This window comes from Aspergillus terreus, genomic scaffold (assembly GCF_000149615.1).
Source record: "Aspergillus terreus NIH2624 scaffold_6 genomic scaffold, whole genome shotgun sequence".
Lineage (NCBI taxonomy): Eukaryota > Fungi > Ascomycota > Eurotiomycetes > Eurotiales > Aspergillaceae > Aspergillus > Aspergillus terreus.
The window spans coordinates 232,812-254,933 of NT_165929.1; the positions used below are offsets into that span (position 1 = coordinate 232,812).

The 22,122-nt window shown below is 53.1% G+C and overlaps 8 protein-coding genes across 8 annotated transcripts; 5 read left to right on the forward strand and 3 right to left on the reverse strand.

Annotated features, from left to right (window-relative positions):
- Positions 1-3,277: 3,277 nt before the first annotated feature.
- Positions 3,278-4,471, forward strand: ATEG_04333 (Rab geranylgeranyltransferase subunit beta BET2; the record flags this gene model as incomplete). The annotated part of the gene is made up of 5 exons (XM_001213511.1): positions 3,278-3,376; positions 3,453-3,738; positions 3,797-4,248; positions 4,303-4,394; positions 4,429-4,471. 5 exons carry the CDS (start codon positions 3,278-3,280, stop codon positions 4,469-4,471), a joined length of 972 nt encoding a protein of 323 aa, XP_001213511.1.
- Positions 4,472-5,403: 932 nt separating this feature from the next.
- ATEG_04334 (uncharacterized protein) lies at positions 5,404-7,161 on the forward strand (the record flags this gene model as incomplete). Its single annotated transcript, XM_001213512.1, has 1 exon — positions 5,404-7,161. One exon carries the CDS (start codon positions 5,404-5,406, stop codon positions 7,159-7,161), a length of 1,758 nt encoding a protein of 585 aa, XP_001213512.1.
- Positions 7,162-8,244: 1,083 nt separating this feature from the next.
- Positions 8,245-11,712, forward strand: msh3 (mismatch repair protein MSH3; the record flags this gene model as incomplete). Its single annotated transcript, XM_001213513.1, has 3 exons — positions 8,245-9,025; positions 9,084-10,174; positions 10,231-11,712. 3 exons carry the CDS (start codon positions 8,245-8,247, stop codon positions 11,710-11,712), a joined length of 3,354 nt encoding a protein of 1,117 aa, XP_001213513.1.
- Positions 11,713-12,378: 666 nt separating this feature from the next.
- On the reverse strand, positions 12,379-12,941 carry ATEG_04336 (40S ribosomal protein eS28; the record flags this gene model as incomplete). The annotated part of the gene is made up of 3 exons (XM_001213514.1): positions 12,379-12,440; positions 12,712-12,795; positions 12,881-12,941. The coding sequence occupies 3 exons, from the start codon at positions 12,939-12,941 to the stop codon at positions 12,379-12,381; spliced, it is 207 nt and encodes a 68-aa protein (XP_001213514.1).
- Positions 12,942-13,568: 627 nt separating this feature from the next.
- On the forward strand, positions 13,569-14,667 carry ATEG_04337 (ATP phosphoribosyltransferase; the record flags this gene model as incomplete). The annotated part of the gene is made up of 4 exons (XM_001213515.1): positions 13,569-13,583; positions 13,660-14,176; positions 14,230-14,367; positions 14,432-14,667. The coding sequence occupies 4 exons, from the start codon at positions 13,569-13,571 to the stop codon at positions 14,665-14,667; spliced, it is 906 nt and encodes a 301-aa protein (XP_001213515.1).
- A 742-nt stretch (positions 14,668-15,409) lies between these two features.
- On the forward strand, positions 15,410-17,145 carry ATEG_04338 (FAD-dependent oxidoreductase; the record flags this gene model as incomplete). Its single annotated transcript, XM_001213516.1, has 3 exons — positions 15,410-15,461; positions 15,627-16,129; positions 16,186-17,145. 3 exons carry the CDS (start codon positions 15,410-15,412, stop codon positions 17,143-17,145), a joined length of 1,515 nt encoding a protein of 504 aa, XP_001213516.1.
- A 340-nt stretch (positions 17,146-17,485) lies between these two features.
- Positions 17,486-18,400, reverse strand: ATEG_04339 (uncharacterized protein; the record flags this gene model as incomplete). Its single annotated transcript, XM_001213517.1, has 2 exons — positions 17,486-18,009; positions 18,088-18,400. 2 exons carry the CDS (start codon positions 18,398-18,400, stop codon positions 17,486-17,488), a joined length of 837 nt encoding a protein of 278 aa, XP_001213517.1.
- A 491-nt stretch (positions 18,401-18,891) lies between these two features.
- On the reverse strand, positions 18,892-21,459 carry ATEG_04340 (uncharacterized protein; the record flags this gene model as incomplete). The annotated part of the gene is made up of 1 exon (XM_001213518.1): positions 18,892-21,459. The coding sequence occupies one exon, from the start codon at positions 21,457-21,459 to the stop codon at positions 18,892-18,894; it is 2,568 nt and encodes an 855-aa protein (XP_001213518.1).
- Positions 21,460-22,122: the final 663 nt, after the last annotated feature.

The following is a 22,122-nucleotide window of genomic DNA, read 5'->3' on the forward strand; positions in this document are numbered from 1 at the left end:
CAGGAAGTGGTAATCCCTCGCTTCGAATCGGGACCACGGAGGTTGAAATGATTGCAACGGAACCAGCCTTGCCAATCTTCCCTGGGTCACGACCCCGTTGGCGATGAAGTTGTCCTTGCGGAAATGATACTCGGAAAAGTCGGTCTGGAACGTTACATTGTCATTAGTGATGCGCTAAGAGGCAAAACGGAGGAAGCAAAGCCTCTTATGCTTTGATTGCGGAGTGAAAGAGGTAGGGAAGGGGGAGCGGTGGGAAAGTGGTGAGGGTGGAGTTATCATGAAGGCTGACAAGCCCTGGAGACACCCGCTGGTATGCGTCAAGATGACACCGTCGGAACGAACTGGGAGAGGCACCATTCCAGGGAATAATGAGGCGACCATAGCAGAATCTGCCAGGTGACTGAAAAGAGATATCACAACGTACCAGAATGCGCCGCCCCTCATGTTACGTATCCAATATGCTCTCTGTGTTTCTTCCCACTCCACAGGACCCGCGATCAACGGTTATCAGTTGATGGGTTGTTGAGGTCGGGGTCGCTCAATCGAATTGACGGGGAAGACTTCGGGATTTCGTCTGTCTCGTTGATTTGGTCGCCTTCTTCGCGGGATCTGTTCGGGGGCGGTCGGTCGATCCAAGGAGATGAAGCGGCGCCAGAGTATCTGTTTGACAATGGGAGGGGCTGAACGGAAGATATATGGGGAAACAAAGGAGAGGGAAAGAGGAACAGGAAAAGGGAAGTGAAAGAGAAGACCAAAAAGGAAAACAAGCGAAGGATGAATGATTTCCCAAAAGAGTTGGAATCGTCAAAGAGACAAGAGGAGGATGGATTCCCGCACGGTTCTGACAGTGCTCAGACTCGAGGACCGCATTCCTTGACAGCGGTATGCAAGCGCGGGTGTGTGCCAGGCTAAGAAGCCCCCGTCTGTTTTTAAGGGGGGCAAACCAACGGTGGAGATGGCGTACGGAGTAGTGCAAGGCGCCAAACCAGTACGGAGTAGGCTGCGTGGCTGTCGGAGGGGTTAAATGGGAAGGCTATCTTTTTAGTGCCTGGACTTGACGTTTCCACAAAGGTGGTTGGTTGTGGATATCCTTAGGTGCAGATATCTAGTACCTGCGGTACACTAAAGAAAAGGATTAATTATAGACCTGAGGTTTTTGTAATAGGTGTAGGAGTAAATAGTGAGGTATGTTGTGAGATGATGAAGACAATAAAAAATGAATGGCTTCTAGAAACCATAATAATAGCAACCGGAGGAGCGTAATTTTGAAGACCCCGAGGGGCTGATCAGAGGGAATAACAATAATAAATGTGATGACGTTGAACCCAGCCAACGTCCCGAACGATCATTGCCTAAATGTTCTGTATGCTTGTCTGGAACACCCGCACCATCCAAGGCCACCATATCCAGGGATCCCCAGACGCAGCGCGCCATCATCATACCTACCTGGGTAACAAGATTCGTTCATCATTCCCCCTCTTACGACATGTGCCTGAAAACAATGGGTTTGTTGGATGACAAATTCCCGAGATCCCCTGAATGAACCAGGGTATCGCACACACATAACCATGGTATATATCACATCCAACTGATTTCCTTAGAATTGACTCAGGCGTCCGTACAGCTTGGAAGTTGACTATGTAGCTAGGAAGGTACTCAGACCAAGACAACCAAAGTTGAACGCCGGTGGCGGCGAGTCCTGGAAACCATAACACTACGCCAAGAGGATATATTGTACACCGAAAGATCGGGAGGATCCATCTCGATCCCAGAAGAGGAAGAGCCATTGGCCGAAAAGATCGGGTCTGGGAGATGGTGCCTTGGACCAAATGATGTACGATACTTGCAACTGTGGTCGCGGATTGGCGGGCCCGATGCCACCTGAGGGGATGGTCCCATGGCACCAACAAATCATATCCTGAAGGTCTCGAGGATGCTGAGGTAACATTGTTGGTCTCAGTCTTGCAAGCCATGACCATCAAGAAATTAAAAGTCACGCAAGGGATCTGGTTATCAAGCAGCCAGTTTGGAAGACTGAGGTCATTCGTTTCTCTCCTCAAGATGCAGAATCGCAGTCTGATCATCTGATCCTACCTACTGACTAAAGCGATTCTTGAGACATCCATCCACGGTTCCAACCCAGCATTCTGATACCACCCAGTGGGGTTGTTACTTAAAAAAAAGTAATATGGTCCCCCAAAGGCAACGTGCTTAGTACCCCGCCACAGGTTTCTTTATTCTCCCGGAAGAGAAACAGAAATTGAGACTGCATCATGATTATTCTTACCCCCAGCCGTCTTCATGCATGCACCAGAGGGCAAGGATCTCCATATATCGGTAGATGCTGCCCGAGGAGGGGTGTTCGGACGGAGTGAGCACTCAGGATACACCAGGGGGTTCACAATAGAGAATCATCGATCAATGGCCTACTCGGGCTAATCCCATAGATATGAAAGTGGAGACAGACACACCCATGGACGCCGGGTACTCCGTGTCTCTGCGTACTCCTACGTAGTACGTATTATTAGCACAATGGAGAACACACGTGGAATGCAGCCGACGCGAAAAATGCAAAGTCTCATTGCGTGTTGGTATGGAGGGGTATATCAACGAAACCCACTCCATCTTTCTCATAGAGTCATTCTTCTCTAAATTCGAGGAACTCAGGTGATAACCAGGAAGCTTGTAGGCATCCTCACCGATCATTGCTCGCAATTTTGGACCCCGAATACCACGGTCCTCCAGGATGGAGATTCCTGTCAAATATCCAAGCGCATGGATCCAGGGGCAGCGACTTTGCGGTTCAGGGGTTTCACACCGCTGTCCGTGGTGATCCTGCCCTAAACGCCTGACTGAAACACGCCCCGCTTTCATCCTCGGGCGGCGCTTTTTTGGTGGCGTCTAGTCACGTGCCAGCCACGATTTTCCTCTCTCCCACACACATCATCCATGACTTAATTTTTCCTGAGCCCTGCAACAGACAACCCGGCCGAGCGCCAACCCCCTACCTACCTACCCTTTACCTGCAGAAATTCATTCATTCATTATCATTTTCTTCTTCATTCATCCCCGTGGCCCTTTCATCAACATAATCTCTCGCTTGCTGGGTCTAATCCTTAAATGAACAGAGGAAGCTAGCTGTGTGCTCGGACCTCCCGGTCACTAAAATTTTTTCTTCTCCCATAATCTCTTTGGGCTGGCTCTCTCATAGCTCCCAGTTACTGACGACCCTATTGGTCATTTAAAGACATACGTCCAACTTGACGGTGCCGTCAAAATGTCCCTAGTATCAGGTCCAGGGAGGGCAACGGGAGCACACGCCGACCAAGAGTTATGCGTTCAAAAACACGTGGAATACATCAAGAACTTGGACAGCGTGCGTCATTCTTATTCCAACCATGGCTCTTTTCTTCCTGATGAAGGGGAAGACGATGGTTGACAGATGGTGCTAGAGGAGGGATGAGTTGGAATACTGGCTCACCGAGCATCTCCGATTGAATGGTGTCTATTGGGGATTGACTGCCCTATGTTTGCTCGGTCATCCCGAAGCCCTGCCTCGGGAAGATACGATTAACTTCGTTCTATCCTGCCAACGCGAGAATGGCGGATTCGCAGCTGCCCCGGGGCATGACGCTCACATGCTGTATACCGTCTCCGCGGTCCAGATTCTCGTGACACTAGATGCAGTGGATGAGCTGGAGAAGCGCGGTCTCGGAGGCAAAGAGAAGGTTGGCTCTTGTATGATCTCCTCTATTGCGCAGCCTCCATTCCCCCAACTGAACTAAATGAATACCAGTCATTGCAGGATTACAGGATAAAGACACCGGTTCCTTCATGGGGGATGAATGGGGTGAACTCGATACACGCTTTCTGTATGGTGCATTCAATGCGCTTTCGCTCCTAGGGCTCCTTGACACGATAGATGTTCCCAAGGCAGTGTCCTACATCCAGAAATGCGAGAACCTGGACGGCGCCTACGGGATCCGACCCGGAGCCGAGTCGCATGCCGGTCAAGTGTTCACGTGCGTAGCCGCTCTGGCGATTGCGGGGCGATTGGACTTGGTGAACAAGGACCGTCTGGGTGGCTGGCTCAGTGAGCGGCAGTTGGAGAATGGCGGGTTCAACGGACGACCAGAGAAGCTAGAGGATGCTTGCTACAGCTGGTGGGTGGGATCTAGCCTAGCGATGATCGACAAGCTCCATTGGATCGATGGGAAGAAGCTTGCGAGCTTCATCTTGCGCTGTCAGGTATGTATAACACTCTTGGAACTATCCTTGAAGCCTTTTCTGATTGACGTCTAGGATCCGGAAGCTGGTGGGTTTAGCGACCGACCTGGTAATATGGTCGATGTTTTTCACACACACTTTGCTATCGCCGGACTGAGCCTTCTGAAGTTCGATGGGGTCAAGGAAGTAGACCCTGTATAGTAAGTTTACCTCTCGGGAGCGCGCACAGGTTGATGAATGCTAACAAGACCAGTTGTATGCCGAAGACAGTAACAACGAAGTGTTTATCGCGGTAGTTGATCGACTTGGCTGGCATTGCCTCCGTAGACTGTCGCCTCCTGCAATCTAATAGCCCGTTGTTCTGATTTCCGTGGACCATGGGATACAAGGCAGGAGAAGAGAAATTGGCACTGTGACTTATTTCCGCTTCATACCCCCTCACAATAACCTGTTATCGGTTGTTAAGACACAGTGGCACATCATTGTATCAACATCTGGATGGTTGATGATAGCTAGGTTGCAGCGAGCGTTAGTTTGCTTATGAATGAATTGATTGTATGATGCTCTTTTATCGAGCTCGAGCAGGTGGATGTCTACCCTGACTGCAAGTCTGTAAATGCGCAGGGGAACTCTTTGCATGGATTTATCAGATACAAAGTCTACAGAGTATCATACTATGCACGGTGCTTGCAAAAGTACCACCTTCGACGCCATTCCAACCCCATTTCAACCCCATTTCAACGCCAGTTCAACGCCAATTCGACCACACCTCGACCCATGTCGGCAATTTTCAATAGTTGGCCCATTCGAACACAATTTGACAAATTTCCGACTATCCCTAGACCATTTCTGGACATTTGACACTTTCTTGGTTCTTTACACTTCTCGACACCTGCCATATATGGAAGTGCCTTCCTTGATTCCCAGTATGCTCTCATCCGAGAAGGCACTTGCCTGGTCACTTGATAACCCAGGGTAAGTCACTTTATGAACTCTCGTTCCTCCCTCTTACTTTCTTCCCGGAAGGCTTCACCTGTCCTCTACTGCCGGACAGTCTCTCTATCGTGATCTGCCTCCTTCTTTCTTGCTTCCGTTGTGTTCACTCATCCACACGACCTGTTAACTCTCTGTACCGCCCCTACCCAAATTGGCCCTGTCTCCCTGTCATTGCCCACGATGGATGATGTTACTGCACTTCTGTGCAACATCTGTCCCAAAAGACCGACTTTCAGCGATGTGTCTCATTTATTGACTCATGTTTCCTCCAAAGCCCATCTCTCCCATTACTTCAAGCTCCAGGTGCGGAGCCATCAAGAGCACGAAGCCGCGACTCTTCTCGAGGAATACGACCAATGGTACAAGTCCAACAACCTAGCCAAACTCCTTGCCGACCGAATGTCCTCTAAGGATGCTAGGAAGAAGAAAGGCCATGGAAAGCCTGCCGCGCAGACCAAAGTCGTCTCCAGAAGAAAGGTTGCCCAGCCCAAGGTCCCTCCTGCGACAGCGAACTCCACAGAGTCCTCGTCGCAGGTATCTTTCCCTGCTTGTCTCGACCCACGACTTGCTAGCTCTAGGTTGAGTATAGGCCCGGGTGTCGAAGATGACGACTTCTCTGTCTTTGCAACTTACACCTCCTTGATCTCGAATTCGACTTCTGACACTCAACCCCAGCCCGGACTGGACACTGCCATATTCGCCATGGACACCGGACAAGCTCGTGCGGGTGTGGTACCGAAGCAATTGAAGGAAGAAAATGGGCTTGACCCGGACGATGAAGGGCTTTCCCCTTTGAATTACCCTCCCTTCTCGCCGACAGAGAGTCCAGGGGATGTGCCATCACATCTGTCACAGACGCACTCGAGCTACGACCCTTTCATTGATGCCGATGAGATTGACAGGGAGAGATCAGAAGAAATCTCACGGCTCAAAGGCATTCTGTGGCCTGGAATGGATATCTTTGACTCGGCCACTGAACAAATGAAACGGAAACGCAATCAGAAGAAGGACGAGAGTATCCTCAAGAAGATGGAAAAGACGTCTTTGTGCGTCGAGCCTACTGAACTTGTCTTTTCTCCCACTGGGGTTCTCCGTAAGCAACGCGTGATTTCTGGCAATGTGGAGGATAGCAGCCCATTGAAAGGGGAGACTCCTATCCCAAGACGACGAACAAATCGGCCAAAGCGCGTCTTGACCCAGGCAGACTCCAACATTCTCCGTGCACGCGACCGAAAACGGTCTCAGGAAAAAAGGAAGACCGGGTTGAGCAGAATAGATGATAGCTTGAGCCGAAGTGGGCTTCCTTTCCATGAATTGTCTCACTTTGGCAATGCTCTTCATACAGACGACGTGGATGAGTTTGTGTTGACCTTTCGTGAAAATGACTTTAGGCCCCACGACAGTCTTAGTATATTCAGGGATGACTCTGGCGGCAGGTCATCATCGATGAGAGACCCCTTTGACAGACATGGACTCCTTGTTGGCGACTCGACCACAATGAACCCGCATCATCTTCAACAGGATATGAATCCATTACTCTCCACTACAAGGCATGCTTTGGGTGTTTCCGCAAACAAGGAGAATATCGAACCGCTTCTGAATACTGGGCGGACTGGTGCTTCTATCGACTGGGACTCCCCAGTTGCAAGATCCTTACCCGATAATACGGCTTATCCGCCCAAGTGCTTCTTCCATGATCCTCAACACATCGGATTGAATCCTTTTGAAAGTCATGATAGTCCAGCTGGTTACTCTCACAACCCATTGGTCGGCTCACTTGGGAAGCTCTCTTCTGAAGAGAACCCTGTATACACCCCTGATTTGGAGAGTCACTTTGTTCCCGACCAGATGCCAAATCCGGCATCTCCGGATGCTACAATCTCGGATATCGGAGATGATGCATTTGAGCGTCTTTATTTGGATGGCAGCTCTTACTAGCCCCTCCCACTCCCCATTCCTTGCTTCGCTTGTTCGAACTCGCGAGTTTCGGACTCTGGTCTAATGCTCGGATGGAAGCATTCGGTGTGATTGCAAAGACGATTGTTTATATATTACCATGGCTGTCCATTGTATGATGTTCGAACAGTCCAATGACCATCACGGCAGCAAGGCGCTTGACGCGCTATCCAGATGTTATAAACTCACCAGCTTCATAATTATACACAGAGCAATGTCTTGTCTTTGTTATCATGCTTCTTCAAGTTTGCTTATTCCAAGACACGGGGAGTTCAATGTTGCGAAGGAACGCGTGTACGATTCTATAGCGCCCTCTAGATATACTTAATACAAACCGCTCATTGTCCAGGCTATGGAGAACAGCGAAAGATATATTCCACCGCCAGGGCTTATATAGTTAAGGGGATCCGAGAGCCATACGGTAGGCTTGTCTTAGTCCAGTGAGACTTACCTGGACAGAGTTAGGCTTTCAGCCCCATATATACCTAGGAATGAAACTGCGTCTTTCAACGAGGTACACACAGAGAAAAACTGTTCCACCCAAAAGACGCCACGGGATTAAAACGCACTCAAGACGTTCGGCATCTGTACATAGACGACCGTGATCTGGTGATGACAAGCATGGAGAGCTAATCATGCCAAATCGGAAGGCGTTCACCGAATGACCCTAAGCCAAGGTCTAGAACACTATCTTAAGATATAGAGTGCTGGTGGTGCCTGTTCCCTGAAAGTACTTTGTACAACGTTAGGAAGTGGTGGATTATATAAGCTTTCCGACACGTCGACCGCGTCCTCCTTAACGCGTCAAGCTCCGCGGCGGATTGATACTAATTGTCTGATCTCCCTGACACTCTCCATTCAACGGTTGCGACGGAGTTGCGACGCTCCTTGATTGTGAAGAACAAAGCCATCGAATGTCTTCTCCATACTGGATTGAGCTTGCGACTCTTCCCGCCTGAAAGCCATCGCCACTCTCCGCCGTGTGATCACCACGTTCATAGAACGATCTCGACTAGTATTTCCTGAGAGAGTACCTGTCGCCGCAGAGGGCGGCAACAATCCAGGATGCCACTCTCATCATCACAATCATCTCCACCATCGTCGCAGAACTTGAAACGAAAGCAGCAAACTATCTCCAGTTTCTTCACGAAGAAGCCCCAGTCAACGAAGCCAGAGGAATCGCATGGCGCCGACGAGAAGCAGCGAACCAATGGAGCGGAGGAAGTAGGAAATGAGAATCGAGCGCCACCACACACAGCTGATGCGGCAGAGGAGGATGACGACGACATTGTGGCCCCAGCCCCAAAACGTGCCAGAACGAATGCGCATCGCCAGAAAGACACGGACCAGACATCGGATGGACCTCCCCGCATCGCCGAGCCGCCGAAGAGTAGCCAGCGGACCGAACTCGCCAAGTTTGCTAGCTCTCCTGCCGGCGCCGCTGAGCCAGAGGAGATGGATGAAGAGGAAGCACAAGAGCGAAAGAAAGAGCGCGAAAAGCTCCATAAACAGTTTGTGCGGAGACTCGGTGGGCCGGACTGCCTCATTGGAATCAACAGACATGTCTCTGGTGAGGCGGACCCTGCGTTGGAGGAAGCAGCTGAAGCAGACGAGGACGAAGAAGCTGTCCAAGCTCCTCCAGCCAAGGGGAAAGCAGCCGCAAAGAAAGGCGGGGGAAAGCTTACCCCCATGGAGAGGCAGATCATTGATATGAAGCGGAAGCATATGGACAAGATTTTGGCCGTGCAGGTTGGCTACAAGTTTCGCTTCTTCGGAGAGGATGCCAGAGTTGCTGCAAAGGAGCTGAGCATTGTCTGCATTCCGGGGAAGTTTCGGTTCGATGAACGTAAGTGCTTATTCGATGAATTTCTTTCCTCACCATTGGACCATACTGAGCGTTTCAGACCCATCGGAAGCCCATCTTGACCGGTTCGCGTCTGCCAGCATCCCCGTCCATAAGCTACATGTTCATGTGAAACGCCTCATCACCGCTGGACATAAAGTTGGAATCGTCAGGCAAATCGAGACAGCGGCCTTGAAAGCGGCCGGTGATAATCGCAATGCACCATTTGTTCGCAAGCTCACGAATGTTTACACCAAAGGGACATATATCGACGATATGGAAGGACTCGAAGGACCCACCGCTGGGGCGGGAACTACGGCGGCAACTGGATACATGCTTTGCATTACGGAGACCAATGCAAAAGGATGGGGTAATGATGAAAAGGTCCACGTCGGTATTGTGGCTGTACAGCCAGCTACAGGTGATATAGTGTTTGACGATTTTGAAGACGGGTTCATGCGGAGCGAAATCGAAACGAGGCTGTTGCATCTTGCGCCATGCGAGCTGCTCATTGTTGGAGACTTGTCTAAAGCATCGGACAAGCTCGTCCAACATCTTGCGGGCAGCAAGATGAACGTCTTTGGAGACAAGGTCCGTGTCGAGAGAACGACCAAGTCCAAGACTGCGGCAGCTGAGGCCCATAGCCATGTCTCGAGTTTCTATGCAGACAAGGTGAAGTCCGCTAATGCGAGTGACGATACACAAGCAAGCAACCTACTCCAGAAAGTGCTCAACCTGCCTGAGCAGGTAAGCATCTGTCTATCTTCTATGATCAAACACATGACCGAGTATGGCTTGGAACATGTTTTTGATCTCACCAAATATTTCCAACACTTCTCGTCGCGCTCCCACATGCTTCTCAACGGGAACACCTTGATGAGCCTTGAAATCTACCAAAACCAGACGGACCATTCTAGTCGGGGGAGTTTGTTCTGGACCCTGGACCGCACTCAGACCCGATTCGGACAGAGACTTCTTCGCAAATGGGTGGGACGCCCGTTATTGGATAAATCGAAGCTGGAGGAGAGAGTCAATGCGATTGAGGAGTTGAAGAGTATGGAGAAGGTTGCGATGGTTGAACGCCTGAAGGGCGTCCTTGGTAAAGCGAAATGTGACCTTGAGAAGATCCTGATCCGCATTTACTACGGAAGGGTATGTGGTTCACCACTGCTGTACTTGTGATAGGTTGTTACTGACGAGGATGATAGTGCACTCGACCAGAGCTTCTCACAGGCCTCCAGACGTTGCAGATGATTGCACAGGAGTTTGGCGATGTCAAATCCCCGGAGGATTCTGGCTTTACAACCCCCATCCTTAACGAAGCAATCGCGTCTCTCCCCACAATACTGGAAGATGTCTTGTCCTTTCTCAACAAGATCAATCTCCATGCTGCCCGCAATGACGACAAGTATGAGTTCTTCCGTGAAGCAGAAGAGACGGAAGATATCAGTGAGCACAAGCTCGGCATTGCTAGTGTGGAGCACGAGCTGCGCGAATACCAATCTGTCGCAGGCAAGATCCTCGGGAGGAGCAAAATACAATACGTTACAGTTGCTGGCATTGATTATCTGATTGAGGTCGAAAACAACTCATCCTACCTCAAAAGAGTACCCGCCTCGTGGGTCAAAATCAGTGGCACCAAGAAGCTATCGAGATTCCACTCTCCGGAGGTGATCAAGCTCCTACGGCAACGAGATCAGCACAAGGAAGCTTTGGCTGCCGCCTGTGACCACGCATATGCTTCCCTCTTGGCTGAAATCGCAGCTAACTACCAGCCTTTCCGTGATTGCGTTCAGTCCCTTGCAACGATCGATTGCTTGCTTTCACTTTCTAGCATTGCGAACCAACCTGGCTATGTGAAACCCGAGTATGCGGATAACACCTGTATCCACGTGGAGCAAGGACGTCATCCAATGGTGGAGCAACTTTTACTCGACAGCTATGTACCGAACGATATCAACTTGGACAGCGAAGAGACTCGGGCTCTCCTCGTCACGGGTCCTAACATGGGTGGTAAATCCAGTTATGTGCGACAAATAGCTCTTATTGCTATCATGGGACAAGTTGGATCATATGTTCCCGCGCAGTCCGCGAAGCTCGGCATGCTAGACGCAGTGTTTACTCGAATGGGCGCGTTCGATAACATGTTGGCTGGGGAGTCTACCTTCATGGTGGAGCTTTCGGAGACGGCCGATATTCTCAAACAAGCGACGCCCCGCTCGCTTGTCATCCTGGATGAACTGGGACGTGGAACTTCCACGCATGACGGTGTTGCGATCGCCCAGGCTGTCCTTGACTACATGGTCCGCTCACTGCGAAGCCTAACCCTCTTCATCACACATTACCAACATCTCTCTTCTATGGTGCACTCGTTCCCGAATCATGAACTTCGCAATGTGCACATGCGCTTCACTGAATCGGGATCAGGCCAGGACGAAGAAATCACTTTTCTCTACGAGGTCGGGGAGGGCGTTGCGCATCGCAGTTATGGTCTCAACGTCGCGCGGTTGGCGAACTTGCCGGTGCCTCTGATTGAGGTAGCCAAACAGAAAAGCGCGGAGCTCGAACAGAAGATCCGCCGTCGACGACTTGCTGGCCTGATGTCCACAGTCGAGAATATCATGTCTGATTCGGCGAAGAATGATGAGGGCTTGATTACTCGGCTGATCAGTAGCGCCGAGCAGTTATAGTTGCACGTAAGCAGGATATCCTCAAATTTCGGGCTTAAGACGAGTGGGATAAATGTATCTAGATATACTCTACTGTAGATAAATTGTTGATCGGTACTAGGATGTAATCACTATCATGCCATAGCTGCAAGCACTGCTACGAGTTCACTTACTCCACCTACACTAAGTCGCGCGGGATAATCGCCTAAACGTGGAATGACCGCGGAGCGTGGGTATTAAGGATATCGTTTATTATTTTGGACCTCCCATAGTGACTGGGTATAATCACCCTCGTTCCACGAGAAATGCTGAAACCACAATGCAAAGATCACGCTCAGGTAACACGACCCAACGCAGCGACGATGAATCTCCCGAACCCACGTGTGCGAGACCGGAAGGATAGGCAGCAACAGCGGGAAATTGACTCGGACCCGTTAATTTCAAATTTTTTTCTCGTTTCATTGAAGGTTGATCTTTCTTTCTCTCTCTTTTTCTATTCCGTGGTAGACTCGACACCGATAGAATACTCGAAAGAAAGGCGAAAGAAGACAGTCACAACCGGCATGCCGCATCAGCCCATAAGTTTTTTTCGCCTTCCCGACCTCCCAGAATCATTTCCAACGCAAGCAAACGTACATAGCCTCGAGAGGGAAAAAGATAAGACCGAACGTGGAGGGAATAAGACATTTATCGGAGACGGCGGGCCTCGCGTTCGGATTCGAGCAGGCAGAGGATGTCATCGACCTTGACTGTAGATTGCGACGAGATTTGTTAGCCTTTGCGATTCAAGATGTGGTTGGTGATGTCGGCCCCTCCCCGATTCCTGAGACGAAGTCGAATTCCAAATCCCGTTCGCGACCCGTCGTGTTTTGTATTCAACATTCATCGCACTTTCGCATTTGTTCCTTCTCTTCTGTCGGGTTCGGATCTTGGGATAATGGTCTGGTCTCGGGAATCGGTCTCGGGGGCCATAGCCATAGACATATGAAAGGGATCACTAGTGAACGGAGAATCGCATACCAGGGCCCTTGACGTTACGGATGATGCTGCGGGAGGTATCGTCCATGAACTCGACGCGGACCTGGGTGACACCACCACGGGAGCCTAGGAAAGACGGAATATCAGCACGGCGCTCCCATCGCATGAAGAAAATCGCAGATCAAAATTTCTCGACGAAGGCTGAACGTACCGGTACGGCCGAGGACACGGGTGACCTTGACGAGCTTAGCGGGCTGCTTGCTGGCATCCATCTTGGAGGTTGGACTTGACGAGGATTGTCGGGATGGAGGTGTAGATGGCGAAGGGGGAGGGAGAAGTTGAGCGTGGAAATCGACGGGTTTGCGGCTTGTGTGGGTTGCGGGTTTCTCTTTTGGGGAAAGGCCGATTACGCGAGGGTTCAGGGCTATTTGCGGCCTGAGGCAGAAGATATCTTGCTGATGTAATCCCGCTGAGTAGTGGCCTGAAATCCCAGGCATATATGCCCCTCCACCGCCAAGCGGATTCAGACTCTGCCCAAAAGCTCCGCGGTGACTCTTCAACGTCTGCTTCGTTACACTCCCCAATTGAACTCATTGCGCCTCTCGGTGGTCTGCGGAGATTTCGTCGATAGAACAGTGGTCGCCGCTCCATATATAGAGCTTCCGTTGCCCCTCTTAGACTTGTTCTTCCTGTTTCGTTTTCTTCTCTCTAACGCATCTACCCCGCGCATTGATCGTCTATCAAGATGGATCTCGTCAACCAGTAAGTCAATTGGCCTCCTACGTTCCAGATCAAGTTTCTCTGGATGCAATTGTCTTAGGGGACCGTTCATTGCTAACTTTCCGCTTCAGCCTTGAAGGAAGACTTCTCTTCGCTGTCCCGAAAAGCAAGTACCCCCGATGACTCAACTCTTCGTGTCACAGCCCCTTCGATCCGCATATCCCTAAACAATCCAGAGACCGCGCATACTAATACACGCCACCTACAGAGGGTCGCCTTCAGCAAGCGACTTTGGACCTCCTCTCCGGTGCGGATATTCAATTCCGCCGCGAAACCCGTCTTGACATTGCGCTGGTCAAGAACCTCCCCGTCGCCCTTATCTTCCTTCCGGCCGCCGATATTCCCACCTTCGTTGGCGAGGGTCGCGTTGACATCGGTATTACTGGTCGCGATCAAATTGCCGAGCATGATTCGCAGCTGCCTAGCGGTGAGACCTCTGGCGTGGAGGAGATCATGGACCTCGGGTTCGGCGGTTGCAAGCTGCAGGTCCAGGTTCCCCAGAAGGGTGACATGACTGAAGCGAAGCAGCTGATTGGCAGGAATGTCGTTACCAGCTTCACCGGTCTCACTGAGGCCTTCTTCGCTAACCTCGAGAGCAACGGAGAGCCGAGCAAGTTGGCGCGCGCGGGTGGTGGATACGATCTCCGCACCAAGATCAAGTACGTTGGCGGTAGTGTTGAGGCTGCCTGTGCTCTTGGTGTCGCCGACGGTATCGTCGATCTTGTTGGTACGTTAAATACTACAGTAATGTCTGGTTTTGTTGCGACTGACCATTCGCAGAATCCGGAGAGACCATGAAGGCTGCCGGCCTGAAGGCCATCGATACCGTGGTCGAGAGTACCTCTGTTCTTGTGAAGTCTAAGAACACCACGAACCCTCTTGTGGACCTGATCAGCTCTCGCATCCGCGGAGTCATCAGTACGTTGCCCTTGTCTTGTGTCTTGCTCTTGCCGGTCAGCCAGCTGACATCTTCCCTCCTCAGCCGCTCAAAAGTATGTGCTGTGCCAGTACAATATCCCCCGCACCGAGCTATCGACTGCATGCAACATCACCCCTGGCAAGCGTGCTCCTACCGTGACAGCCCTCGAAGAGGAGGGCTGGGTTGCTGTCAGCTCCATGGTGGAGAAGAAGAAGATCGCCACCGTCATGGACGAGCTGATCAAGGTCGGCGCCACCGATATTCTCGTCCTCAACATCGCCAACTCGAGAACCGGTTAGACGGGTACCCTTCCATTCTCCTGGTCAATATTTCTTTCTCTTTTATTCGTGTCTTGTTGGATCGGCGTGCTTGTTTTCTGTGTTGTTCGGTTTATCTAATCATATTTTCGGCTTTTTGGCTATCTCTTGCCTGGTGCAATGGCACAAAAGAACCAATAGACTGCATTGTTTTACGAGAATTCGGAATGCATCCTTGTCAATTAGATATTGGCACTTCAGTCAATGTACATATAACCATCAACCGCTGCTAACGCTGACTCCAAGGAGTTGCTCGGAAGTTTTTGCAACCACCCACACAGACCGACCCAGCGGTTCCGAACAGTATGCTGGTCTTACAAATTATGGGTTTTGAGTAACCCTCGAGTCGAAACTCTCCGATCTCCTGCAGGTGGTTTTGATATCTCCCTGGAATCATCTGATCTATATTCCAAAAAGATCCACACAATCGAATGATGCAACCCAAGACCCTTTGATATATGATGTATTCGAAGGGAAAACAGATCACACGAGCTAGAATTACCTCCGTTTACAATAACTACTGAGCTTGTCCCGAATCTATATATGCACCAGCAGCCTCATACGCATCCAGTCGTGAAGAGTATCATCAGCTCAAGATGTGGGATCATTGGATTAGTGTTCTTTTGTGCGTCACCGCGCTGTTCGTTAGCCCATGCATCTGCAGCCTTGGTCCATCAAGCTGTCGCTGTCGGCCTCGAGACCCCTGCTGGCCGACTGTGACAGAATGGAGCGCGTTCAATCGTTCGGTCAACGGACATTTGCAACGCGTCCGGCCAGTAGGATACGTCTGCCACGGGGACAACTATGACCAGGCAAGCTGCGACACTGTCAAAGCCAATGATAAACAATGTCTTTGGCGGATTTCACAGCCCGGTATCTACCCTCTTCCACACTCATCTTGATGCAGATGAACTCCTAACACAATCCAGGTGCATTGATAGATACGAACTGGGAGAGTCTCCCGGAAGAGAACGAGGAATGTTACGTCCACAGTCCCGAGAACATCCCCTGCAAGCAGGGACGTATACCCCTGTACGCCGTCATAGCCGAGACGGTCGAGGAAGTCCAAACGGCCGTTCGCTTCGCAAGAGACCGTAACCTGCGCGTCGTCGTCAGAAATACAGGGCATGGAGTGTGGCGATCGAGCGGCCCCAACTCCCTCCAAATCAATCTGAGCAAGCTCAAGCACATCAGCCACACCATGGACTTCATCCCGCAGGGTGGAACTGAGTCCCTCGGGCAAGCAGTTACACTAGGCGCCGCGACGCTGGCATACGAGATCAGCAACGCCGGCGCAAAGGACGGATACATCGTCCTCGTCGGCACCTGCTCCACCGTCGGCATTGCGGGGGGCTTCCTACAAGGCGGCGGAGTTTCATACCTGGCACCGATATACGGCACGCCGGCTGACAATGCCTTGGAGTTTGTCGTGGTTACTGCGAAGGTGAGTCTCCATCATCCCCAACTCGACCGTCCAATTCATCTTTACAACCGACACAGGGCGACCTCGTCGTAGCCAACGACTTCCAACACCAGGACCTCTTCTGGGCCCTCCGCGGCGGCGGCGGCGGCACCTTCGGCATCGCCGTAAGCACGACAGTACGCGCCTACCCCGACGTTTCCGCCGTCGACGTCTGGGTCAACGTCACGGGCCCCTCCAACTCCACGGAGGCCATCTGGACCGCCACGCGCGAGATCCTCCGCATGTACCCGGCACTGAACGACAAGAAGCACACAGCAATCGTGGGTGTCGTGCCGAATCCTTTTCCAGGCTACCCAGCCGGCGTGTATCTCACCAGCCGGGCCTTGGACGCCACGACAGCGTCCGTCAACGCCCAATACGCGCCACTGCGTGCCCGGCTCGACGCCCTCGGCATCAAATACCGCTACTCGGCCACCTTCCACCCCAGCCTAGCAACGCTAGTCGCCCAGCTGGAGAGCATAGACATCGCCGGAGACGGGGTCGTCGAAGGCTCCGTCTTCGTGTCGGAGGCACTTCACAAGGCGCCGGACGGGCCCGAGCGCCTCGTCGACGTCCTGTCGCGGTCCCATTTCGGGCCGGGCGACGACGCCGGGATCCTGCTCACAGGCGGCAAGGTGAAAGACAACAGGGGCGTCGTGGACACGGCCAGTCGGCCGTCGTGGCGGGACGCGCTGTCGCTGGTGTGGGTGCGATGGCGGATGTCGAGCAGTCCGTCGCCCGCGGAGCAAAGGGCGTACGGGTGGAATATGACGATGGTGCAGATGCCGCTGCTGCGGTCGCTGGAGGACCGCGATATGGGGACGTATTTGAACATTGCGGACCCAGGCGAGCCGAATTTCCAGCACGAGTACTGGGGCGAGAACTATGCGCGCCTGTGGCGGATTAAGCAGGAGTGGGATGGAGATGGGATGTTTATTGTGAAACATGGGGTTGGGAGCGAAGAGTGGGATGAGGAGGGTTTGTGTCGGGTTCGTTAGGTCATTGACTGTTATATACGCCGTGGTCTATTATAATGTAGGACAAGCACTACTTTTTGTCTTCATTCGTATAGTACTGGCAGAAAACTGGGCAGAACCCGTTGATCTCGCAGGCCACTAAACTGACTATATCAGACCCTGTAAATATTTATTTATAGCTGCCGCGATCCGAAATCCGCTTATTAAAGGCTTGGCATTATGTGCCGGCCCTGGTCTGTACACAACGGTACCCGTAGTAGTGTTGTTCTTGAGCATTGAGCATACAAGTCGAAATGTCTAGCATATGGCCCAATCTCGATAATAGCAGCGCTAGACGGCAGCCGTCAGCAGCGGCCGCCCATCAAAACCGCTGTCGACTCTCGCGCCGACTGTCCCCCAACTCATATATCGCCGCCTTCCCCGAGCTATTCAGCTCCACAGGAGACGGATACAACCCGGCCGGACTGGGGTACGTCGGGGTCGGAACATACTGCGCGGCCAAGCGTTCCTTGTGCTCCAGCAACTGCCGGCGGTACATGCGGCGCTGGAAGTACAGCGCGGCCAGGGCGCCGGCCAGACAGACCGCCAGGGCGACGCCCATGCCGGCGCCGACGGCCGTGGCGGACGGTGAGTCGGCCTCACAATGCCCGTCGTCATTGCCTCCTGTCGTGGTCGCGGGCGTCGTAGCAGTCGTCGTCGTCGTCGTCGTCGAAGCGGATGTCGTAGCCGTGCCGGCAGTCGAGGTGGTGGTTGGGCTCACCGACAGCGCAGGCATGGACAGCGAAAAGGCACCGCCGGAGCAACAGTCGTTCCCGGAGTCGCTGCAGCACCAGAAGCCCTTGCCGGCGCCGGGACAGGGCAGCACGAAGTAGCCATCGCTGGAGCCTACGTAGCAAAAACATATTAGTATCAGAGCTCTATGCGCAGCGACAGTGCAGAAGGGAAGGGGAGGGGACGACTCACCACCCACCGGACAGTACTTCGGACACGCAGCAGTGCCCCAGCTCTGCTTTGTGCAGGCGTTCTGGAAGATCAGGCCGCTGTTGACGGAGTCCTGGGAGTAGCAGAGGCCATTGTCGAGACAGATGTCGTTGAGGGCGCCGTTGGTTTTGTTCAGGGCGCAGCAGGCGCTCTCGGACGCGGACGGGTTGCAGGGCTGGTAACTGGCGTCGGCTTTGGTGCCGTCGGGGAAGTAGCATGCGCTGAGGACAAGATGCGGGAGTGTCTGGAGGCAGAGGAGAGATAGGACGACGCGATGTCGTGAGAGGAGATGCATGGCGGGCCGCGCTGGGTGACAGGGGCCATGGTTGTCGGGAGAAAAGAGATCAATCGAGTTCGACGCCGTGGAGAGGAAGGGTTTTGGGGGCCAGAGCGAAGGATGGACCCGCATTGAGGCCATACTGGAGTTAGCCGTATACGGATAGTAGAGGGTCTCGGCGGATGGCCAAGAGCACAGCCCTCTATGTATATCCTCTCATGGGTTAAATTTAGGCGACGGTGGTGAATCAGTTTCACCCTGCAATAAAGAACATTATAATGGACCATAATTAGGACCGTAGATACGTGCCGGACAGCATTGTCAGAAGCTTTGGTATTGCAGAATCTAGCTCTAGTAGATATATACATTTCTAACTATATTCCACCCCCAAACAACAGCAAACCTATGCACATGGAAAGCAAGCATCATTAGTCGTATTATCATCATCAGGACATGTACAGAGAAACCGGAGGAGAGAAGGTATCGACATAAACACGTCAGGCGGCAGATCATGCATCATATCCGACGCCTTCTCGTCGCCCACGCACCAGTGCGCGTATGCACTGACCGGTGCCTTCGAGGTCGCCCAGCAGCCCGACATGGCCGCGATCGCTCTTCACGAGGCCATCCTTGATGATCCGGTATCCCGGCGGGAGCATAGCCGCGGACGCAAGACAGACGCCGTCGCCGGCGGCAAACGCAAGGTCGTCGTATGCGTCTTGGTGCTTGATCTGCTCGCGGGACCACACACGCGCCCCGTACACCGTGGGCACGGATTTGCCGTACAGTACGGCAAACGGCGGGTACCGGTTGTTGGACTGGTGGGACGGGTTGAAGGCGAGCTCCTGCTTGAAGCGCAGGACCTCTGCGAGGGTGCGCTCGAGGTATTTTATGGCCGCGGCGCGAGGAATCGTCACCGCCGTGGTGGCCTTGACGTTGGAGGAGCCTCGCGCGGACGTGGGCCCCACGACACCGTCGACGGTGGGAGCCGCCTGGGCAGCTCGATCGGCGATTTCGGAGCCCACGCCGTTGGAACTGAAGCGAGGGCTGTTGCGTTCGTTCGGGCCCTGGTATTGCGAGGCGTTTTCGTCTTCGGTGGTGTCGTCGGAGAGGTTTTCTTTGCTGCCGAGCACTGATGAGAAGCGTTTCCCGAGGCGCGGGATGTTGTCCTTGAAGCCGCGGTTCGTCATCGCCGGGAGGGCTTGGTTGATACAAGGGGATAGCCGGTACTCGTCCCAGGTCTGCGCGGAGAAAAAGTCCACGCGGTATTCCTCCTTGGTGCGTTTGTCGATGAAGCAGTGTCCGTCCTCCGGGAGGAGGGCGAAGCTTGTTCGGAAGGTGAAATTCACCTGCGCGGTGAGCACTCGAGAGCTGAGCAGCACGTCGTCGCCGTTGCGCAGGGGACCAAGGATGTTGACGCAGTGCTGCGGGACGCCAGCGTAGAGGACGCCCGCGAACAGTTCCGGCCGTTGGTTGACGGCATGGCGCGTAATTAACCCTCCCAGGCTGTGGGCGATAACATATGCACCGCGTTTCTCGCGCGGAACACCTGGCGCGTTGCATGGTAGGCCCTCGAGGAACTTGATCAGTCTCTTCGACAGGAGATGGGGGCTCAGACGCCAGTCGTAGCCGTAGTTATGAACACGAAGGTCGCCCTTCACCGCGTTATCGCATTTCTGGAGACGCTTCATCAGCCGTCGGCAGATGTCGACGGGTCCAACATGAGACAGCACACCGGACGGGATAATGGTCTCTTCCATGCGCTCCTCGTCCTCTGGGTTCAGACCAACTTCCAGGTCTACTTTGCGAAGGTTCAAGCCGACCTTCATGGGCACCCACAATTGACGTTGTGGAGGCTTCGCAGAGCGCAAAACGGATCCCCGGTAGCCACCCATGATGACTACGTCGCCCGTCAACTCGGACATTGCCTCAGACAGAACGGGGTGTAACGGGTTGGAGTTGGCCCGTGGTACGCGAGCCCGAGCTTGTGGCTGCGGTTCAGTCGCAGACTCGTGCTTGGGTTGTGGTTCGTCCGCGTAGTTGTTCCCCTTGCGCTGAGCAACATCACTAAGAAACGGCTTATAGCCCCAATCGCTGCGCAAGTCTTGCAGATGCAACGTAGGCATACTAAGGAGTCGGCTGCTCGAGTCCTGAAGGCTATCCTTGATGGCTTTGAATCGACTGTTGACCTGGGAGTGTATATGCTCATATTGAGGACGCTGTTCGAGAGATGAAGCTGTTGACGACGCTCTGAGGTACAGCGAATGGTCCGAGGACGACCTTCGGAGCATAGGCGGAGCTCCTGTTACTGACGCGCTGGGTCTGCGCGAGTACGAGTGCTTCGCCGCCAGTCGATCCCCCAACGGCTTTAAATCCGATATGGGCTCATCGACCTCCCCGTTGGTATTCGGCGTAGTAAACGACCTCCGGTGTGAGCGGGCCGGGTATGATTCCGCGGGAGCCAACGTCGACCTCGACGGGCTTGGTTTCAGCGTCTGGCTCCGTGAGCGCTTCTCTGATGGACCGGAGCGGAAAGATAGGGAAGATCGTTTCGTCAAGGATCCGAGGTCCGGGAGGAATTTCTTCATGGCATCACCGGACCACGCTCGCGGCCGTAGAGGAAGACCGTTCTTCAAAATGGACCGGGTGAAGCTCGTTCGGCCACTATCCTTGGAGCTCGAAGACTCCTCGGCCGGACCGCCAGGAGCCGGTGTGCGATCGGCGCCTTGACTGGGCTCTAGGGACTCGGGCTCCTCAGAGATCTGGGAGGCAAATAGCCCGTCGGAGCCAACGGTATCCGGGACATTGGAGAAATAGTCACCGTTGCGTTCCATGATTCGACTTTTCTCCTCGGCGGGCGTCAGACGGGCCTTCATGCGGCTTTGTGCGCGACTGATGCTGAAGCCGATGACTCCTTCGGCCTCATCCTCTCGAGCGGCATCCGCGGGGTGGAGCGCTTGCTCCTCGCTGTCGGAGCTCGAAGCCATGACTGGGGCAGAGTGGCCGGGTTCCGGCAACGGTTCTACAAGAGCATTGGCCGCGTCATGGGCCTCACTCGAAGTTGGAGGGACGGCCATAGTGGATGGTGCTACACGGACGGGATCTGGGCCACACCATGCAGGGACCAAGGACACTCGGATCGGTCGCGATAACAGACTGTAGGAGACAAAATTAGAAGAAGAATTGGATGAATGACGAGAGGTAAAAAGAGCCGGCGCATGCGATCACATGTGAAGGGCCGTTATTATTGGGGTAAGATGGAGCAGCACTAACGACTAGAATGTTTGAGATGGAGCCTGAATGACGCCGATGATGGGTCGCCGTATTCGTATGGAGCAGTCGGGCTCGATCCACCGTTCATAGCACGGACTGTCGTACACCGCAAGCAAGAGTTTGGATTTTAACACGCGACGATTTCCGTGCGATCGGATGGCGCAAGAGGCACATTTGTTCAACAGGAGAAATTATGAAGTTGCATCATCGGTTATGAATTGTGTTGTGTCGGTGGCTGCGGGTGGAAGGGGAAAAAAAAAAAAGGGAAAAAAAGGGTTCCACTGCACAGCCTCCGGCTACGCCGGAACAAGCTTCCCAAGAGGCATCGTGGTTATGACCGGAACTCGGAGAACCTAAAGTGGCATGCGGCAAATTGATCCACGGTTGCGGATTCCGGAGCTGAAGTCGTCTGAGCTGTATGAGATGCTGTGTGGGTGAGGCACCAGGGGGTTCATGGTCCACAGGAG